The sequence below is a fragment of the Phascolarctos cinereus genome, unplaced genomic scaffold (genome assembly GCF_003287225.1).
Source record: "Phascolarctos cinereus isolate Bilbo 61053 unplaced genomic scaffold, phaCin_HiC Scaffold_3;HRSCAF=262, whole genome shotgun sequence".
Classification (NCBI taxonomy): domain Eukaryota; kingdom Metazoa; phylum Chordata; class Mammalia; order Diprotodontia; family Phascolarctidae; genus Phascolarctos; species Phascolarctos cinereus.
The window spans coordinates 550,644-568,244 of NW_027555736.1; the positions used below are offsets into that span (position 1 = coordinate 550,644).

The following is a 17,601-nucleotide window of genomic DNA, read 5'->3' on the forward strand; positions in this document are numbered from 1 at the left end:
AGACATCCCCACACATCCATTTCTTGTTATCTGTTTAATTGGATGTGATTCACGATGCCTGAAAGGTCAGTTGTTAAATTCTTTCCATGCTAGTGATCTGACCCTCTATGCTCCTCCTGCTTTACTGATATTTATCTCACACAGATATTCCCTTCTGATGAACATCCCCAGAGTCTTTGAGGAGGGACTCCTTCTCACTGCCCACGTGTCTGGACTTCCCTGTGTAGTTGCCATTTGCAGAACCTGTCTTTACCCCTCCCTTGCAGGACCTAGCTCTCCTAGGTTCCGGATCTTCCACTTCTTGGCTTCTAGCCCCTGGTATTGATGTGTATTTTCTGAAATGTCTCTTGTTTCTTCTCCATGAACATCCCAAATGACTCCAGTCTCTAAAACTGTCCAAGAAGAGAATGGACTTCTTAGGATGACCCCCGAGATGACAGTCTTCTTTGAAAACTGCAAGGTCCTCCAAGGCCTTGCAGGAAATAAACTCCTGACTCTGCTCTTCATGATCCACCAAAATGCAAATCTCACATGGCTCCCCTCCACAGAGCCCATGTCCTCTTAAATGAGACTCTTTTCTGCCCCCTGTCCTTAGCCCATCCTCTCATCATTGTGCCTTTGCTCAGGCTGTAGCCTGTGCCTGGAATGGACTTCCCTCAGCTTCTCTGTATGTTGAAGTACCTCCTTCCTTTCTTCCAAGAACCAATTCCAGTCTCTGTCCTTTGCAGAATCTGCCCTCGTGGCCTGCACTCCCTGGGTGTTCCAGACACCATGTTCTGGTGAGAGGGGCTTCTCCATCTCTCCTCTCCTAGATGCCTCCCACCTGCAGAGCCTAGTCACTCAAGGCTCTCTGTAATCCCAGGAGTGAACTGGTGGTCTTGCATGTAGGAAGCCCCTAATGAATGGTTGGTGCCTCAAAGTTATCTGCAGTCACCTGGAGGTCACCTGGTGGGTTTGCTGGGGAGGGGATTCTTGCTGAAGGTGGGGGTTGGAAGAGACGACTTCTGAAGCCCCTCATGTCTCTGAGCTTCTAGGGCTCTAGCATTTATCTAACACAGGTGGGACATGGGGCCTCACAGGACTTTTCCTGTGCTTCATTTTGCCATGGTGGTGTATTCAAGCTGCACAGGTTTTGAGTACAGGTCTGGCAGCCAAATGAGCCTGCCACCTAGGGAATCAGCCTGGCTGAGCCTGGAGAAGCTCACCAGGCATGCCAGGCCGAGAGTAGGTAACTCTTTGGCAATGGTGACAAATGGATACATTGGATCCACACCCATGGATTGATAGCAAGATTGGCTTCAGAATGGGAGGGACCTTCTGCCCTAGATGTGTAATTTGGATTCTGAAATCAGGTGCACTCTAGATTAACCTGAATAATAATGCATTAACCATGTGGGGCAAGTCAAAGACATATGTGATATGTGTGATAATGTGTCATGGCTGTGCAAAGGTAGCTGTTGTGTCTGTGAAGTGTGATGTGTGGGGCTGTGTCCTACAGGGAATGTGGGCTAGAGATCCTCAGAATGCCTGTGTCCCTGGTATGGAGCTGGGTCACTCCCTGTATGGTGTACCAAGAAGCTCTGAGGATTTTGAGAGGAAGTTGTGGTGAGACAGTGTCCTACCTGGTGGCGGGAGTGCTGGATTAGGTTGGAAGGTGGCCATTTACTCATTCAGGCATTTGTGGGTGTTATTGAGACAAGGCTTCCTGGGGGCCACTGCAGGACACTCATTGGTCCCAAGTGCCCCCACAGGGCATCCACATGATAAATGGGACCATTAGGAGGATACAAGTCAAGAGACTGGAGTTGGTGAGAGGTGGCCATCTTCAGTTATTTCCCTTCCAGCTTGTCTAATGACCATCAGTCAACCCTCACAACGCCTTTTGCGGGGGGGGGGGCAAAAAAACGGCATGGCAGCATCAGTTCCAAGGAATGTGCCAAAGAGACTCATGGGCTGATTCTAAGCCAAGCATCAGTGTATGTGTGTGTGTATGTGTGTGTGTGTGTGTTGTGCATGTATATGTGTTTTGTATATGTGTGTTCATGTGTTGTGTATATATGTGTTGTGTATGTGTTGTGTGTGTATATGTGTTGTATGCAAGGCTGTTTTGTTTGCATGAATGTGTGTCTTGTGTGTTTGTCTGTTGCATGTATGAGTATATTATATGTGTGTGTATGAGTTACATGTGATTATGTAGTCCTAGTGTATTGTGTCATGTGTGTTGTATGTATGGGTGTGTATTTGTGTTGTATGTGAGTGTTTGTGCATAGCATATTATGCATATGTATGTATAAATGTTGTGTGCATGAGTATGCATATGTTGTATGTGAATGTGTGCATAAGCACGTTGTGTGCATATGTATGTGTGCTGTGTGCATGCATGTGTGCATGAGTGTGTGTTCACGCACATAGCCCTGAGCATGGAGCTTTGGCAGGGCTGCTGGACAACACCTGATGGCTCCCTGGAGCCAGGAAGGAGCCAGGACTCCAGGTTAGTGAGTTCAATTCATCCACTTTCCCTCTTGTGCTCTTCCTGTCCTGTCCCTGTGGAGGGCACCTGTCTCCAGGGGAATCCAGAGTCCCATCCCACCCACAAGGTGCCGGGGATGGCCTCACCTGGCCATCCCTGAGCACAGATAGGATCATTGACCATTTACTTTAACTCCTTCATCAAACGAGAGAGGACAATGAGGCACAGAAAGGGTTGGAACTTGGCCCAGGATTGCACAGTTAGTGAATGTCTGAGAGAGATTTGAATTCATGTCTTCCTGACTCTCGTCCCTGGGTCACCAGCATGGAGCTGAGATGGTCCCATAGACCAGCCTTTTTCTTTCAGACAAAATTGAAACACCTCCACTTCCCCAGGCACTAATTGTAGCTCCTTCTCACTAGGACCACCAAGAAGCTTCACCCCGGTGATGTCATACTTACTATGGGGCACCATCACTGTCCGGCCCATAATTTTTGATGTTGGTTGCAGCTGTAATTCCGCAAATAATCAAAGGGACGCCTCCACTAATCAGGTAAAATCTGCCAAAAGAGAAAGGGTCACATTTTACTTCCGGGGGAGGGGACAACCCGGTGGTGCTCTCTGAGCATGTCTATAGAGACCTTTTCCAATAAGCTCTACACATGATGCCATATGGTCTATTGTGGCCTCTTTAGGAGTGGTGGCCCCAAGGGTTCCATGCAACCCATGGAGCAAGGGGGCAGTGAATGGGGGAGGGCCCTTGGGAGGGGGCTTTGCTAGGAGCACCACTCCTCCAGGGGACACAGAATATCAGGAAAGGATCGAAGGGTGTGTGGAGGGGAAAGTCCCAAGAGCATGGGCATGTGTGTCAGGGTGCTCACGTGTATGTACACCTGTGTGTGTGTGAATGGATAATGCTCAAAGAGGATAATGTGTGCACTTTAAAATGCTGCAGAAACACTGGATGCTGCCAGTATTTGTATAAAACTCCTGAGGAAATGCATATGATCTGGAAAAGGCTGACTCCATGATAGTAAAACTGAGTGTGCTGGGACCTGGGCACAGACAGAGAAGCAGCTCTGGCATGATGGGAAAGCCTGTGAACATGGAGCTGAGAAGCCTGGATTCAGTCAAGTCCTGGCTGGGTCACTGGTGAGAGCATCATTTCACAGTACTCTCCTCCATCTTCTTTCCCTCTGCCAAGGGGCTAGTGATAAGTAGCAAAGGGAAACCTGAGATCTTTGGATGAGCTTGAGGGCACATGAGGGCACTCAGGTGAGCCCCTGGCAGTGATGCCCAAAGGACTGTGGAGAACTGAGGATATACACACTCCAGGCCTGGGGAAAGGACTCTGCAAGCCACAGGCTTATTTGTCTTTCCGGGGAAAACCCCTTCAGCCCTGCTACTCATATGGTGGCCTTAACATCGGCTGACTTCTTCAGAGAGTTTTCAGAGTTAAAAGGCATTTTGTGGACAACAGCTCATTGGATCCCAACATTGGTGAGGTGAGATAGACAAGATGAGTGATAGTTACATTCCACAGAAGGGCAAATTGAGACTTAGGTGCAGTGACTTGCCTAGGAACACATAGTTAGAATTCTGCAAAGTTAAGATTCAGAACCAGGTTCTCAGACTGGTGAGCAGCAGGCACCGCAGCACTCCTCAGCTCCCATGGATTCAGTGGACATCTCTCTGCTGTTGCTTCTCCAAAGTGCTTATTCAGCTCTAGTCTGCTGATGTCTAGTCTTATATGTCCTGTGATGTAGGACTTGGTGAGTTTAGGATGTCTACAGGATATCCAGATCAAGATGTCTGAAAGGCTGTTGGAGATGCAAGATTGGAGGTCAGCAGAGAGGCTGGGGCAGGAAAGGCAGATATGAGAATCCTCAGGATAGAGATGGTAATTAAATCCATGGGAACTGATGAGATCACCATCTTAAGTAGGATAGAGGGAGAAGAGGAGAGGACCCAGGACAGAACCCTGGGAGACATCCAGAGGGTGTGAGCTGGGGGATCCAGCAAAGGAGAGAGAGGAGGAGCCATCAGAGGATCGATCTAAGAGAAGAACTAGGAGGGGGGAGGGGAGAGAGAGAGAGAGAGAGAGACAGAGACAGACAGAGAGAGACAGAGACAGAGAGACAGAGAGACAGAGACAGAGACAGAGAGAGTGACAGACAGAGGGAGACAGAGACAGAGAGACAGAGACAGAGAGAGTGACAGACAGAGAGAGAGACAGGGAGAGAGGGGGAGAGAGAGGGAGAGAGAGGGAGAGAGAGAGACAGAGACAGACAGAGAGACAGAGACAGAGACAGAGAGAGAGACAGGGAGAGAGAGAGACAGAGACAGACAGAGAGACAGAGAGACAGAGACAGAGACAGAGACAGAGGGAGTGACAGACAGAGAGAGAGACAGGGAGAGAGGGGGAGAGAGAGGGAGAGAGAGAGGTGACTTCAAAACCTAGATAAAAGAGCATATCCAGGAGGAAAGAGTGACCAGCAGTGCCCAAGGCTGCAGGAAGATCAAGGGGAATAAGGATGGAGAAAAGGCCTTTGGATTTGGCAATTAGATAATTGGTCACTTTGGAGAGAGCAGTCCCAGGGCGATGTTGAGGTTGGAAGCTGGATTTTAAAGGGTTAAGAAGAGAGTGGGAGGAGAGAAGAATCCTGGGCAAGTCTCCTCAGGTCGAGGACTTTTAGGAGTCCCTTCAGATGGATCATTCTGTCATCATGAGTCCCAGAAGCTATAGAAGGGTTAGTTTCTGTTAGTAAGGGGAAGTCTATGCCTGGGAGTCTATTTTTGTCCTCTTAAGAATGACTTTACCCCTTTCTCTGCTCAGGTGAATCTCATTGATAGCGTCATTCATTGTGTTAGAACCTACTTCACAAATGTGTTTTCCAAAAGCTACTGTGAAAACAGGAAACCAAAGATAGTGTGTGATGTCCTGGCACTGCTCCCTCAGGGCAGTACCCTTTCTTCAGATAGAGGGGGCTATGCCACCCAGGAGAAGAGCAGGCATTCACAGAGACCTTACTCTCCAATTTGCAAAGAAAGTCTCTGGGCTCTATTTATCTCAGGTGGTTCTTCCACCACCCTCTTGACAGGAAGTCAGTAAAAATGTTACACTTCTCCTCTTACATGGTATGGCATAGTCGAATGAGGGGAGGGCTTCATTTTTCAGGATGCTTGGGCTCAGAACACGAATGATTGTCAGAACAGAAAAAACGATTCCTTTTCCCATGCGGCAGGGTACAGCTGCTGTTTGGTGAGGAAGGACTCTGGAAAGATGGTGGTGTGCAAACCTCATGTGCTCAATTATTTTAGGAAGGACACCAATGAGCCTGAGATTATCTGGAGGAGGGTGATCCAGATGGTGAGGAGCTTGGAGACCCCAACACAAGAGGAAGGTTTGGAGGAACTGGGAATACAGCCCAGAAGAGAAGACTTGGTAGGGCCCAGGGAAGGAAGCTAACTTTCTTTAAGAATTTGTGTTCTGTCATATGGGAAAGAGAATGGCCCCCATGGATAGAAATAGAAGCAGCAAGTAGAAAGAAATGAATTTGGGTTTGAGGTAAAGAAAAACTTCTAACAATTGAAAGCTCCTCGCCCCACAAGGGCAATGCACTGGCTTAGGAGGCACTAGATCTTCCCATTGGAGGTCTGCAAGCAGAGACCACGGCACTGAGGGAGGTGGTCCCTCTGACATTCTGTCATCCCTTGGGAAGTGGGAAGGGGGGTTCTAGATCCATGAGCGTGCAGAGTGGGGACCACACCAAGAACAGGGATCAGCTTAGCCTTTCCCTGAAGTCCTAGATTGTCCAGGAAGACATTCTGGCTGAAGAGAGAAAATAGGCCCAGCCATTCTGATTGGAGTCCAAGTCCCTAGAAACTCTGGCAAGGGGAGGATAAATCAATATTTGTTCAGTATTGCAGCTAAGGTGAACTTCTGTTGCTTTCCCATTCATTCATTCATGAAGTTTTGTAGCATAGAGAGTTCGCTTCAGAGCCAGGGAGACTCTGGTTCAGATCCTGGCTCTTATATCTACCAAGAGAGACCCTTGGCAGCTTTTGAAGGCTTAGCATGATGCCTGGTGGATAGTAAGTGCTTAATAAATGTTTATTGATTGGTTGAGTGACATTGGGGGAGGGATTTTCCTCATCTGGAAGTTTCCTATACTTATTAAACTATAGGCTCTGTCCCTGTCTCTTTCATGTACGTCTCCATAAAATGCTGCTCCTGGTTGGGGGCTTGAGAAGTGGTGAGGGGCCAGGGTGAGCCAGCCAGGCAAGTGATCGACCCCTGGAAACTGTACCCCCCCCCCAATTTAAGTCTAAGTCTTAGAGGGTCTAGAGCTGTTCAAATCACAGATTTCCTAGAGATGAGGGAACTAAGGCTCAGAGGCTGGAGTGACCAGCCAAAGCTCCCTTTACTCATTCATTCACTCATCCTGGTAATCATGCATTTATTCAGTTAGTCAGTCAATCAGTCATTCACTCAACATGCATGCCTACTATGTGCAAGGCACTAGGGACACATGCTAGGGACACAAAACTGAGCCCCAAATCATCCAGTTTTCACCCTCAAGGAGGTGGTCTTTTCCCAGAGTGATATGCTATTTACACACTTCAGTAAACACCAGGTAATTTGAGGAGAGAGAGACAGAGAGAGTGAGAAAGAACATCAACATTTCCGGGAATCCAGAAATCACAAGGCAGGGGAGAGGGCCACCCCCAGAGCCAGAAGAGCTGTGTCAGAATCTTGTATTTTCCTCTGATGACTTGTGTGATTTGGACAGGTCACGTAGTCCAAGAGGAACGCCATCTGTAAACCAAGGGGGTGGGCTGCACACCCTCTGGGGGCCCTTCTGGCTTTCCAAATGATGTTTTGATCCTCTATATACACATAAGCCTTTATGAATTACACACAAAACCAATGCAGGACAAATCTAGGGTCGAAGAGAGGCCTTAGCAGCCAGAAGAATCAGGAGGGACCTCATGGAGGAGGTAGCACTTGAGGTAAGCTTTTGAAGGGGTAGAGGGGAGGGGACCCTATGGTGGAGTGTCGTATGTGAGGAACAGCAAGTAGGCTAGTTAGGGTGTTAGATGCCATGGAGGCAAGCACTGTGTAGTAAGCCTGGGAAGAAGGGTGAAGTGGTTGAAATGCCCCAAAGAGGGCCTTGCCTTTGATCCTGGGCATAGCAGGGAGCGGGGACTGGGAGAGGGGAGGCACAGTAGAGACTGATCCTTTAGGGAAATCCCTCTGGTAGCTGATTGGATGCTGGATTGGAAAGGGGAGAACCTGGGGGCAGGTGTGAGGCTGTGGAGCATGAAATGACAAGATTTGTCAACAGACTCTTTACATGGGACGAGTGTGAGTGGGGAGCTGAGGATGGACATGCCCTTGACAGGGAGGGGAAGCAAGGGGAGGGTTTGGAGGGAAGAGCATGAGTGTTAATCGGGACACGTGGAGTTGAACACACCTGCAGGTCATCTAATCTAAAATGTCCAAGGGCAGTTGGAGATTTAGGATAGAAACTTGGGAGGGAATTAGAGCCGGGTCTGGGAACCTAGGCGACATCCGTGTGAGGTGGGGGCTGATTGAGCACCAGTGATGCCGTCAGTGGCAGTAATAACAACCAACACATATTTGATACCTGAAGACTTGAGAAGGGCTTTTCATCATATCATCTCATTTGATTGTCATGACACTTTGTGAGGGAGCTACTATTACGGCCTCTGTTTTTCAGAAAAGGAAACTGAGGCAAAGAGAATGACTTATCTGTAGCAAATTGCAAAGGAGAGCACAGGGAATGAAGAGAAAAGGAGCAAGGACAGAAAGGGCATGGGATGGGCCCTAATGATGAGCCAGCCAGGGGAGAGAGAAGGGAGGAGGAAAGCCAGGGGGGAGCCAGGGGCTGTCAGGAGAATGCAGAGAGGAGAGAGGGTCCAGGAGGAGGAGGAGGTCAAGGGCCAACGATGAGGGAGACCTATAAGAGGCCACTGGCTACCATCATTGAGAGACCTCCAGTAACCTGGCAGTTAGAGAGCCAGCTCATTTGAGTGATGAAGGTGGAATTCAGGTGGCCAGGACTCCCCTGAGAGGCAGGATCTGAGCTGAGCCATGGTGGAAGCTCAGGATTCTCCAGGGTGGAGTGAAGGAGTCAGAACAAAGAGGGTATGTTGTTGTTGTTAGTATATTTTTGGGTTTCTGAGTCTGAGTGACCTTCTCTTGCCCAGGTGGAGGTGCAGGGGCTGCTGTTCACAGCTTGATACAACCATGGAAATTCACCTTCTCTTTTCTAAAGCTGGGCTAGTTGGACTCTCCTTTGGCAGCTGGATGTTCCCCTGCTGCCCCATCCAGAGCTCAGTACAATGGTGGCTGACTTGGTGTGATCAATCATCTTTAGCTGCTCTATGGCTCAGAGTTGCCCCCAGTCTGAATTTCCTTCATGGTGTGTAACCAACCCCTCAACCCGACAGCTCTAATGTTCTAAATGGTATGTCTGTGTAAGAATCTCCACTCTTTACCCATCTTCCCCACACTTTCTTACAGTTAGTAATTAGGAAGCCCTCTGGTGCCATGCTTTAAAATCCAGGATAACACCTTTGCACAGAAGACCAAAGCCAGGTACAGAACCAAGCCATGGATCCCCCCCACCCCAATCCTACCTTGTTATTGATATTGACATGTAGTGTGCCATGTCCCTGGTACAAGTGGTGTAGGTACATTTACACATGTGATACATGGATGTGGGTACATGCAGTCTATGTTAATATGTATTCAAGTGTGCACGTGAGTGGTGTATCCTTCATTCAACTTTTGGCTGTGGGGGCAGTGCCAGGGTCCATAAAATGTGACCCCACCCCCAGGGAACTGTCAGTCTGGTGAGGGCAAAGATACAACATGTGCAGAGAAAACAAGATGCTAATTAGAACACAATACATGTCCAAGAGAGCCATAAAATGCCAGGAGACCCTGTGAGCAACACATTGATCATTAAGGAGCCAAGATGTCAAGAGGCAGAAATGGTAGGGAGCCATGGGCATGGGCATCCAGGTGAGAGAAATGGCTCATGTTTCACTAGAATGGAAAGTATGGAAGGATGCATCCTATGAGATGGGCTCTTAGCAGAAACACATCTCTAGACCAAAGGAGGAAGGGCCCTGACCCTCCTTCAGGCTGCAAGGCTTGGGAATGCCAAAGAATTGGACAAATCTGGCAACTTGCCACAGATGCTGAAGACACAAACCGGCCACAGCCTCATGGGCAAAGGATACACCTTGAGAATCTGGCTAGTGCCCACCTTGGCTGGTGGCTCGGGGACAAGAAGGCCGGAGCCCCTTTTGCCGTTGGCGGGAAGCACCTTCCAGCCCAGCCTTGCTCCTCTCCTCCTCTAGGGACCCCCTGGTGGGACAGGGGTGGGCCCGCTTTCTCCAGAGGACCTGAGGATTCAGCAGCACTTCCTATGCACACTGGGAACACATGGGAAGAGAGAGGAGGAGGAAATGAGAGCAGGTGGGCTGAGAGACTCTCTCATGTCTTTGGGAGAGCAACAAAATGACATTGTGGTGATTTGCATAGTGTTTAGCATAGTGGTGCCCAGGCTCCTCTTGAGGACAAGATGGAAGCTGGTGAATGGCCACGTCTGAAGAGTAGTCATAGGGCACTGTCTCTCTTGGAAGGAGGTTTCTTGTAGAGTGATGGGGCTCTCCCTGTGATCATGACAAGTGAGAAGCGATGCCCTCAGTGGCCAGAGGAAGGTGACCTCAAGTTCATGGTGTAGGAAGACCAGCTGATGGAAATGAAAATGTTTAACCTGGAGAAGCTTGGGGAGTGGGGGAGAGACAGGGAAGCTGCCTTCAAACACCCAAAGGGCTGTTGTGTGGCAGATGGCTCAGGCTGGTTCTGTTTGACCCCAGAGGGCTGGATGTGTGGAGATGTAGGCTCAGCATAGGTGAACCCTTTCTAACAGGGCTGACTCAAAGTGGACCAAGAATGATTAGCGAGATGAGAACAAATAGCAATACAATGAGGTCACATCGATGCACCATTTCAGCACAGTCACTCTGGGAGGTAGGGGAAGTCAGTGCTATTCACGTGACAATTTAGAGAGTGATGTGCTGCAAGTGTCCCAAGCAGGATTTGAGTTCAGGTCACTCAGCTTCAAATCTAGCATGTGATTCATTGCACCACCAAGTGCCCTCAGGAAGCAGTGAGTTCCCCATCGCTGGAAGCCTTCAATTAAAAGCTGGATTCAGTTCAATTTAACCCAACAACTACATATTAAGGACCAGCTAAGTGTAAGGCACTATGTTTGTTGGCATAGACAAGGGCCAGAAGATGGAATGCTGGGCCCAGGGTCAGGAAGACTGATCTTCCTGAGTTCAAATCGAGCCTCAAACACTTACTAGCTGTGTGGCCCTGGGCAAGTCACTTAACCTTGTTTACCTCAGTTTCCTCATCTGTAAAATGAGCTGGAGAAGGACGTGGCAACCCACTCCAGTGTCTTTGCCAAGAAAACACCAAATGAGGTCTCAAAGAGTCAGATACGACTGAATAACAACACAAACTCATAGACAAAAATAAAACAGACCTGTCCTCAAGAGTCAAACAGGGAAGGGAAGGATAATGGGTGGACAGCAACACCAAGGAGGGTGAAGCTGGAGATGGAAGATGGGACCCAGCAACAGAGGCCACTGGTGGCCTTGGGAAGAGCAGGTTCTGACAAGTGGCACAGAAGAAAGCCATATTCCTTCCCCCTCCTCACCTTACTGTGCCTTTTAAGAGGTACTTTCAAGCTTATTTTTTTTTTATGGATATCTTTTGGTTTTGCGTCACTTTCATTTCTGAATGTATTCTTCTACCCTCTCTTGGCCAGTGAGCCACCTCCCATAACAAAGAGTGAGGAAAAAGACACACAGAGAAAAAGAGAGACAGAGCTAGGGAGGGAGAGAGAGAAGGAAAGAGACAGAGAGGGAGAGGGAGAGACAGAAAGGGGGGGAGAGGGAGAGAGACAGAAAGAGACAGAGAAGGAGAGGGAGAGACAGAAAGGGACAGAGAGGGAGAGGGAGAGGCAGAAAGGGGGAGAAGGAGAGAGACAGAAAGAGACAGAGAAGGAGAGGGAGAGACAGAAAGGGAAAGAGAAGGAGAGGGAGAGACAGAAAGGGGGGGAGAGGGAGAGAGACAGAAAGAGACAGAGAAGGAGAGGGAGAGACAGAAAGGGACAGAGAGGGAGAGGGAGAGACAGAAGGGGGGGAGGAGAGAGACAAAGAGACAGAGGCAGAGACAGAAATGGGGGGAGGGAGAGAGACAGAAAGAGACAGAGAAGGAGAGGGAGAGACAGAAAGGGACAGAGAGGGAGAGGGAGAGACAGAAAGGGAGGGGAGAGGGAGAGAGACAAAGAGACAGAGACAGACAGAAAGAGAACACTTCATCAAAAGCTGCCAGGACCACTGTGGTGTCTTGAGTACAGACAACACTCCCCCATCGTTGTCCCTCCACCTGTTCCGCGAAGGGAGGGCGAGGCTGCACTTTCTTAGTACTTCTCTGGGGCCGTTAGGTCCTTGTAATCATGAAGCTCTCACTCTGGCACTTCTTCTATTGCTCTCCTGGCTCTGTTTACTTTACTCTGCATCAGTTTATCTGATGTCTTCCCATGGGAAGCCAGATTTCAAGGCGTTGCAGAGTGAGTGGCTGAAGGGTGTGAGTGTAGAGCCCCCACCCCTTTCTAAATGTTCTGAAGCATCAGGGGAAGATGGGCCTGGCAGGGACAAAGGAAAGGCTGGAGCTCTGTGAGCCTGCCTGTGGGCAGTAGGGAGGAAGCCTGGTGGGGGGCAAGTGGAGGGAGAGGCTGAACCAAGGAAGAAGGGTTCACAGAGCTCCAGGGGGTGGGGACAGGGCAGTATGCCAAAGGCATGTTTGAAGAGTGGCCTCTGCAGCTAGGGTCCACCAACCTCCAAGGAATGCATGGGTACATTTCAGAGGTTACTTGAACTTGAAAGGGAAAACAACTACAACTTCATTTTTGTTAACTTGTAACTGCAATTGAGCATTTGCCCAGTGTTTTGAGAAGGGATCCATTGTCCTTACAAGGCTGCCAAAGGGGCTCAGGACAAAGATAAGGAGAGGCAGCCTTGCATGCGAGGGAAGGGGGAGAAAATGGTGGGCAGTGATGCAGGGGGGCTTTGAAGAGTCACTTGTCATTCATGTTGTGGTTCAGAGATCACTTGGGCCAGAGGCCTCTGGGGTCCTGTGCAGCTTAGAGACTCTGGGATATCTGGTTGGAAGGCCTGGGTTAAAGAGTTTGGATGAAGAAGACCAGTCTGGACCCTTGTGATTGCCTTCAGGCTGACCACAGCCTCCAGAGCTTGAAGAAGACTCAGAGACCATCTAATCCATCTCTCTCATTTACTGGGGAGGAAACTGGGTGTGTGATGCTTCATCACCTCCTGCTTCTCCTCCATTAGCAATCATGTTTGAATTCAAAAATAAGCATCGTCTAAGGAAGAAGGGAAGGAAGGAAAGGAGGAAGGAAGGAAGGAGGGAGGGAGGGAGGAAGGGACACACAGGCTGGAAAGAGCAGAGTCAAGCTTTGAATGCAGCTACTGAGGCTCTGGACCATGCCCTCTCCACAGTACCCTACTCCCTTGGGTGTCCTTTGGTCCAGTCAAAGCCTGTCAGCTGAGGCTGTCATGATCTTCCTTAGAGGCAGCTCTGCCTGCCAGTCATTGATCTCTTTGGAGAGGTCGTGAATTAAAGTGCCCTCTTAATTTCCTTACATTGCTTTTAATTATACCCATATCTGAATCCTCTCCAGAAAACCTTGGGTCTCCTTTTCCTCCTCAGCTCAAGAGTGGGTGGGATCGAGCCACTCTATGCCTCTGTCCTAAGCTGGCAGCTTGGACGTGCCTGTTGGTGGCCTGGGCTTGTGTCTCTGAAGCCTTTCCAGAGGGTCCATACCCTTGTAGGCAGGGTGTGCAGTGCCACCTGGGCTTCTGCTGAGCAGGACTGGAGAGGCATCAGCAAAAGCTGGGATGGACACTTGCCTTTGATGCTTATCAGGGATATGAGAGGGGAGTCAAGCCATGTTGGCTTTCTGAGCCTCAGTTTCCTTATAGGTTAACATAGCACCAGCATGCCTGTCTCTCAGTGTTGTTGTTGGGCTCAAGAGGGAAAGGATAGATTCATTGTGGCCCTCCCTAAGTGTCAGTGATGACACTTGGACTGAAGCCAGGGAGACCCGAGTTCAAATCTAGCCTCAGACGCCAGCTGTGTGACCCTGGGCAAGTCACTTCTCTGTGCCTCAGTCTCCTCATCTATAAAAATGGGGATAATAATAGCACCCACCTCCCAGGTGGTTGTGAGGATTCAATGAGATATTTATACAATGCTTTGCAAACCTTGAAGCCCAATATAAATCCTAGCTATCATCATCATTACTGGACCCCTCCCTCATCGGCCACAAGTTCCTCATCCCACAGACTCCACCCACACTGGCTTTTCCTCTTTGGGGAGTACTGGGGCAAGTCCTTTCTATCTGCCAACCCTCTGTGGTTGGGGGCCTGAAAAGTGCTTGGTGTGAGAAGGTCTGGGGCTGAGTGGGGCACTGACTCTCACCAGCGAGGTGATGGTGTTTCCTAGTGTCCAGGGGCACCATCATGCCCAGGTCCATCTCCATCCACCCCAGGCTGTTCTCAGCAGAGTGTTTCATAAAAAGCCTCATGCCTCTCCCCAGATCAGGGGAGCCTCACCTGCAGCAGACGCCTGAATCTGCATTCCTCAAGATAAATTGGTCAGCTTTTCTCTCAGGAAGACAAAGCACTGACCAGGGAAGGCCGATCCATTTGGCCCAATCCATCAGTGAGTCGTCCTGGTTGTGATTCAGATTTCTTGGGCTTTGTGAGGTTCTCAGAGTCCTCAAAGACCTTCACTCACCAGGGCCTCCGAGGGACCTGGTGCACTGGCGGTACAGGCGTCACTACCCCATTGTCTGCATGCATAAACTGAGGCTCTGAGAGGCTGGGATCATTAGGCCTGGTGACTCATCATTCTTCCGGTCACCAGCTTGTCATGATTCACCAGGCTCAGTGGATGATTAAGGCCCTGGAGACAGGAATGATGGGGGTGAGATTTTTCTTTGATAAACATAGACTGCTCCACCTTGAGAACATGAATCTGAATTTGGGTGTCTAATGCAGGAGCCACTGGAGTGGGCTGTGATTTGGGGCTGGGGGACGGGCAGCAAGGGACCAGCTGCATTCACAAGGAGGAAGGAAGCTTTGCCCCCTCCCAGAGTCACACAGCTGAGGATGCCGAGCCCAGGGCTCCATCGACGCTCCCCCTAGTGGCACCAGGCTGGACACTGGCCTGGCTGGCCCCCATCCCCCACAGCCCCAGGGTGGCCAGCAAGCTCATCTTGGCTTTTTGTTTCCAAGAGGCAGCGCTTAGGGGTGTGGCCTGGACCAGAGCTAGTGCTGACTGTGACAGGGAACCGAGAGCATTTGGCCCTCTGGAATGGCCCCTTTTGTGACTGATAGTGGGAGGAGTAACCTCCTTCCCTTCTTCCCTCTCCTTTTCTCCTCCTTCCTTCCTTCCTTCCTTCCTTCCTTCCTTCCTTCCTTCCTTCCTTCCTTCCTTCCTTCCTTCCTTCCTTCCTTCCTTCCTTCCTTCTTTCCTTCCTTCCTTCTTCCCTTCTTCCTTAGACAATGCTTATTTTTTAATTCAAACATGATTGCTAATGGAGGAGGAGCAGGAGATGATGAAGCTTCACATACTCAGGACTATCTTCTCTGATTCCAAGTCCCTGTCCCTCCAAGCCAGGCAGTGCATGGCTTGTCTCCATTTCACAGATGAAGAAACTGAGATTTGGTGAGGAGAAATGATTGGCCCAAAGTGATAGAGCAGGACTTGAACCCAGGGCTTGTGACCCCAAAGCCAGTTGTAGGCCTGGAATGGTCACTCTGCCTCCCTGGTCAGGTCCTAATTCTCATTGTCCCTGGAGGGGTGGAGGTGGGGGTCATCTAGTACACTGGCTCCTTTTTTACAGGTCGGGAAACTGAGGCCCAGAGAGGAGAAGAGGATCTTGACCAACTTCATGTGATCAGGATTAGAGTCCATGGTCTTGGAGTCAGCCTCTAGGGCTCAGTGCTGGTCCTGAGTCAGCTCTTGGAAAGGGCTGCACAGGCCACGAGGCGCCTTCCCATAGAGGCAGGGACTAACTATCAGAGAGGCAGAGCAAACAGACACAAGGCAGCACAGGTATGCAAGCACACAGCTATTGGGGCCCGCCTAGGCTTGGGTATGCCTGGCACAGAGTAGACACTTAATAAATGCACACTGACGCTTTTGTTCTGAATGAGAGCTGAACCCCTCCACCTAGACTCAGCATCTGAAGTGGGACATGAGGAAGGGCGCTGTGTGGTCCCATGGAGAGAGGACTTGGGTTCAAATCGCACCTCTCCTACTTCCTGCCTGTGTGGCTACAGGCAAGTCCCAACCTCACTGAGACTCAGCTCCTTGTCTATAAAAAACAAGAGGGTCAGACTCCTGTCCTCATCTGCCTCTACAGCTGTGATCCCCAAGAAGAGCAGAGTGGACTCTAAGGGCACTGTCCTTGAGAGAACTTGGTCTTGAGAGAACTCAAGAGATGGTCCGGAGGCCAGTGCATTTAACAGCGCATAACTTTGCACATCAGTAGCCTCCCACCGCTCTACTGAAAGAGGAAGGATGCACACATTTATTTATTTGTTTGTTTGTTTGTCTGTTTATTTGCTCATTTATTTGTTTGTTTGTTTATTCATTCATTCATTTATTTATTTATTTAGGGCAGTTGGGGTTAAGTGACTTGCCCAGGGTCACATAGGTAGTAAGTATCAAATGTTTGGTCTGAGGCTGGATTTGAACTCAGGTCCTCCTGACTTCAGGGCCAGTATTCTATCCACCTAGCTGCTCTAGATACAAGCATTTATTAAGCACCTACTATGCGTTAGGTACTATACTAAGTGCTTTACAAACATTATCTCTTTGGATCCTCACAACAGCCCTGGAGGCAGGTGCTATTATTACCTCTTTTTACAGATGAGGAAACTGAGGCTGAAATAGGAGAATTGACATACCCAGGATCCCACAGCTTTTATTGTCTTAGGTTGGACTTGAACTTGGGACGTCCTGGCTCTAGGCCAGCACTGTGTGCACTGTGGCACCCCTAGCCCCTCCAGGAGTAAAGAACATTTCTTTCTCAATCTTCCAGGACTGAGCTCGCTGATTTGGATGGATGGAAGCCATCTGGCATCTTTGTCTTTAGCATTATGAGGACACTTTGCCTACCTCTAGAGGTCTCCCCAGGAAGGTGTGAGGAGGGAGGTGGGAGGCTACCCCAAATGGTTTTCTGCAGCCTTCCCCATCCTCACAGCTTTGTGAGTGACTCAGGAGAACAGAGGGGCACCAGTCCCACCCTGCTCATTGCTGATTTGGCTCCTGAAGGGTCCCCTGCCCACTGGGCATTTCCTGCACTCAGGTCAGTTCCATTGAGAATTCCTTGGTTTGCCCAGCTCTCCCCTGGTGGGCATCATCTGCTTGCCAGGAGCTGCTGCGGCTGCAGGGGAGGCCCTGTGTGAAGTCCAAGGCAGGAGGGCTCCCCATGGCTGGTGAGGTCCCCCAGAAGCCCCTACTGATCACTGACAATGTGCACCAGCTCCTCAGGAAGATCTGTGGCCCCTCAGAAGAGACTGGCCCAATCACTTTCACAAGAAAGGCTGTGGCTGGAGGTAGATGGAACACGGCCGGCATTGAGCTGGATGGTGAGCTGAGCTCAGAACCCAGTGAAAGGAAAGTCTAGGCTGGCTCCCCTGTGGAACAGCTCCAAGCCACTCTCAGATGTGAGCCTTTCCCCTGGACATTTTTTCTACGTCCCTATCTCAGCCAATCACCAGCTATCACGATCTCCCCCAAGAACCCAGATTGTGGGCGACCCCAAGGGAAACAGAAGGATGCAATGTGGGTATGATTTGGCAGCAACATGGCACCCATAGCCACTTAACAAGGAGTGTCAAAGATATCATTCAGAACATTTGGAAAGGGCAGCAGGCCTGACACTAGTGGGGACAGCTCCCATACTGCCCTGCTCCCTTTAGGA

General features: G+C 49.8%; 1 protein-coding gene across 1 annotated transcript in view; it reads right to left on the reverse strand.

The window, feature by feature from the left end:
- The window catches only part of ADGRA1 (adhesion G protein-coupled receptor A1), a 288,662-nt gene that overhangs the window by 6,839 nt on the left and 264,222 nt on the right, over positions 1 to 17,601 (reverse strand). The window contains exon 18 of the mRNA XM_020973047.2: positions 2,932 to 3,030. Coding sequence (XP_020828706.1) covers positions 2,932 to 3,030 — 99 coding nt within the window. The remainder of the gene's footprint in view (positions 1 to 2,931; positions 3,031 to 17,601) is intronic.